General features: G+C 36.4%; 1 protein-coding gene across 6 annotated transcripts in view; it reads right to left on the bottom strand.

Moving 5' to 3' along the window:
• The window catches only part of LOC105268152 (ubiquitin carboxyl-terminal hydrolase 9), a 116,185-nt gene that overhangs the window by 96,124 nt on the left and 15,361 nt on the right, over positions 1–4,700 (bottom strand). For all 6 annotated transcript variants that reach the window (XM_011307460.1, XM_011307463.1, XM_011307464.1 and 3 more), the window contains exon 5: positions 876–1,152. In XM_011307460.1, the coding sequence (XP_011305762.1) occupies positions 876–1,152 (277 nt within the window). The remainder of the gene's footprint in view (positions 1–875; positions 1,153–4,700) is intronic.

Genomic DNA, 4,700 nt, shown 5'->3' with positions numbered 1-4,700 from the left:
GTAACTGTAACTGTAACTGTAACTGTAACTGTAACTGTAACTGTAACTGTAACTGTAACTGTAACTGTAACTGTAACTGTAACTGTAACTGTAACCGTAACCGTAACCGTAAGGCCAACATAATCTGTAAATGTGTTGGATCTACTGCGCACTCTGGGCGCCGAATTTGAATTTCCTGTTCCGAGTTGACCAATAAGAAATCAGTTTTGAACTCCATTCATGTCTCGGTACTTTCATAATAATTACATGTGTTGTCATGAAGCCACACACATCGCCGCCTGCACGTCGGGGGCGCTGGGTAATGCACAGAGCGGTGACGGTAAGGTATTTGGACTGTCTCATTAATGTTCATTTCAATAAGAACCCACAAAATGCAAAAAAAGCCAGTATAAATACGATCCATTGATTATAACGTAAATTCTGACATGAAACTGAGGCCAAAAGGCTGGGGTAAATCTACTATAGTATATTGTGCCTCTAGGGATTAAAGTATTTTCTGACGAAATGTGAGTTGATACTGATAATCACATGATTATCAGTATCATTACAGTATCATTATCATTATCATGATTCTCATAGGGACTGAAAACTACGATCTAACCGAGCGCAGCGAGGTTAGAATCGTATTTCCCAGTCTCTAGGGGAATGAAATAATTTCCGTATTAAATTTGAAGTTTTATATTCCGTTTGTGCGGTTTAAGTGTTTAATGGTATACCATAGGTTCAGCAAATGATAACGACAAGTTTGGTATCAAAAGAAACAGTAAAAATATTAGTGTATTTAAACTGCATCGGTAACTAAATTAATAGAATTCGTCTATCCTATTAAGATGATAATCATTGGAGTTAAATTAAATACTGAAAGAAATATTTACCTCTTGGCGAGCCAGCCATCGTTATATTGGGACTATTCTGACAATCTGATGAAGGTGATTGGCTATACGTATCCATGAGATCATCGTTAGACTTGCTAGAGGCAGTGACGATTGCATCAAAAGTTGACGCTAAATTGTCACAGTTTTTACTCATACTGAGAGAGTTGGCAGTGATCGCAGTGGAGGGTGACATTTGGCAGCTTTTGTTAGACTTCGCGGTATTCATTTGTTCATGGAGAGAGTCGAGCAATAGGGCAAGAAACTCTTGACAATCGTGCTGTAACAATATATGTAAAAGTTGGTAATTGTTCTTTACATTTCTTTATATTGTTGATTGCAGGCAGGCATCTCTGTTTTTTTTCTCCGTGGAATTCCATAATTCTGCGTGGAATTCGCTGGTGGCTACGTAGTGAAATATAAAATGTGTACACTACGGGAGTATAAAGTTCTTTCTTCAGGTGTTTTTGCGGGCCAGACGTGTTTAATTAATCTTGATATATTAATTATTACAAAAAATAAATTCTATGGTGTCAGGGGGTACGATATCGGCTTTTTATCAAGGCGTCCCTAGATATCTCCTTACCTCGACAGCACCAAAGCTCAATCATCCCCTATTCGTACTTTCCTCTAGCGAACTTATAACTACAGCTACGAGTTACGAGTTCATTTCCCGATAATGAAAAATCTTTCGCATCACCGGAATTCGAATCCTCGCTCATCATGGAACGGTTTGTTGAGGGGGCCAGCTCACTGACAACTAGACCAACGACGCCTCTCTGCATTTCTAGTTAAATTCAATAAATTTTCGAGATTTCTGGATACCATGAATTTTTGTATGTAGAGCACACCTCAACGTGGATATATCAAATAGCTTTTAGGCTACACTTTTTACGCTGAAGTAGTTGAAAAAAGTGAACTACTCTCGATGCATTAAGTATGGTAATGAATATAACAACTAGCACTCGAATTCCAGAATCGGAGTGTGGTGAATATCTTGAAATTGAAGGGAAATCGAAAATTATTCATAACGATTTTTTCAGTAGATCTTGTTCTGGGCTATAAGAACGATTTATTTGAAGCGCAATTGAAGTTTTCAGGGTTCTCACATAAGGGAAGATGATAAATCTTTGGAAATTAGGGACTCTTTGGCGGAACAGGCAACGGACCAGATTTAAACGAATGTACAGATTTAGAGCGGCCTATCAGGCTTCTTTTGAATCAGTACAGTGCAATACACTTATATAAGGTGCCCCCTCGATAACTTCACCCTCCCCTGTTTCGAGGAGAGGAAAAATTTCTCCACAATTCTGCCACTATCACACACTCTCTTCGTTCAACATACACTCTTTCGCTTAACCAGACATGGGCAAAGTGGGAACCTCAGAAGCCCAGGCCATAAAACCGTATTAGACCCATTGTTCAGAGTACTATATCACAATTGCGTGAGACCCGGCGTACCTAGAATGATGGTCGCAACGAAATCTATTTATCTTTTCAATATTCAAATTGGAACAAATAATGGTCAGACTCTAATGGAATTTGCATAGGAATTCAAGAGAATTTCATTAAAATAAAGAATTGTTTATTAAATTTTTTAATCTATGATCATTTTTCAATTGCCTTTATTCGATCACTATCGGCATTATTCATCATTCACTCATAATTATTTATTTTCGTGGTTAACTCGAAATGGATGAATTTTCAAAGATTTCACAGTGGGATCGATATAATGCAAAAAAGCCAGTAAGACATGACATGATGTAATTAAAATTTTTTATATCCGTGCTTTTTTAAGGTCAAAAACCTTTCAAATTTAAGTAAGACGTCACATTCAATTCCCGAAAACCGGAAAACTCCCTTCATTTTTTTAAATTCTGCGTAGGGAATGTTCTAACAACATCCAGTCAATAAGTTAACCTCGTGTATAAGTAGTAACTCTAGAATTAATTTTTGTTGATGTCTTTCTCGTTGGGCTCATGAAATCTTGCAAGGGATGTCAAAGTAGATCAAATAATACGTGCAAAAAATTTCATAAAATTGGCTAATTATTTTTTCATCACGAGTCCACCCCATAATACCCTTAACCCTTAATCAAATAAAGAACCAAGTTGAAATATTTTCAATGGAGGAAAAACTTGAGCAGAACATGGAACCTCGATCGATGTTCGGCAATTGAAGATAGTTTAACCCGGTTCTTTATTCAATTTCATTGGATTTTGTAACATAGAAACTTATTCAAAATGTTAACTTGAGAGAATTCTTTCAAAAACTTAAGTTGTTAAATTTTTTAATTGCCAAGGGGAAACTTCATGCTGGACGTTAAGTTTATGTAGCAATTTTTACGTGGTCTAGTGTGCTAACAAAATTTCGTTAAAAAAAAAACAGAAGAATTGAAATATCTGATGAACTAATAATCCGATTCAGACCTTCTTCAATACCAAATATTTCACTGCCAGGCGAAAACTTCATTCCAAATTTCAAGTTGATGAATCAATCTTTCGCAACGTTACCGTGCTAAGAAATTTTTCTTGAAGCTAGGGCAATATCACAGGCGCGGGCGATAGGCACACGCGATGTTGGGAACCATTTTTATTATCTGTGATCATATATTCGGTATCCTCCATCCAAAAACATTAATCTGTTAAAGCAATCCTATTAAACGCTGGAATATTGAATAATTAATGATCATTCTTTTTTTAATTGTAACTACACGGAGAGAAATATTTAGTAAAAATTACGGAACTTTCAGTTCACTTACCGATTACGGAGTTGATTCGAAAAATTTAAGTGACGGTATCGTTATTTTTCACCCATAATTAAGATAAAAATTACGGAACACCGCGGAAAAATTCCGTGACTTTAGATAAAAATTACGTGACAGTTCCGTAAAATTTCCGACAACCACATTTCGCTCCAGAATTACGAAAAACACACGTAATTTTTATTGAATATTTCTCTCAGTGTATTGTGACATATTGAGATTGAGCGATAAGTCGTGTGATATCCAAAAACCTATATAAATAGTTTTTATTCAATTTCATAAATATTAACTACTGTAAATACCTTCATTGAATATTAAATTCCACTTTCAATAAATCAGTCCAATTTCACCATCACGGAAATTGAAAATGCAAAATCATCAAAAATTAATTTCACCATACACGTGAGTGCATTCGCCTTTGCGCCAGAATGACATGTGTCAGGGCAGTGAACCTTACCGGCGAAATCACGCGCTATCAAAATTGCTGAATTGACAGGTCAATTCCCTTCAAGAATAAAAAGTGGGAAAATCACACCATAATTTCCACCAATTAAAAGTCGATTCGTGTAACCACCACAAACCGATCCGCTCTCCAAAATCCAAAAGACAAACCAGTCTAGAAACCACCGTCGGAGCGATAATTTGACTTGGTGGAAATTACTTTGCGGAATCGATCTGTCTCTTCTGATCCTCCCATACTATAATTCGCAACTGATTCGATGTAGTGCGCGGTAACCTATTGAATAATAGTAAAGAGCTAAACGGACTGAAGTGTACAGGGATACTGCATCCTTGAATCGAAAGTAGGAGTGTTTCTTGCATATTAAGAGGACTAATTCATTAGTTTCCGTGGTTGTAGACATTCTCAAAACTCTTAAATTTTGTCTATTAATTATAAGCGAGTGGGTGAACGTGGCAGAATAAGAAGTATTCATAATAGGATCAGAGACTACTCTTATTCTGGTGAAGAAAGACGATTGTGTCACCGAAGGATCCACGCCTATCCATAAGAAAGGATTACAATAATAATACTGCTCAACTGTGAGTCTCAAAGAATTAGTTTC

Source organism: Fopius arisanus, unplaced genomic scaffold (assembly GCF_000806365.1).
Source record: "Fopius arisanus strain USDA-PBARC FA_bdor unplaced genomic scaffold, ASM80636v1 scaffold00054, whole genome shotgun sequence".
Classification (NCBI taxonomy): Eukaryota; Metazoa; Arthropoda; class Insecta; order Hymenoptera; family Braconidae; genus Fopius; species Fopius arisanus.
This window is presented reverse-complemented; position numbering and strand designations above follow the sequence as displayed.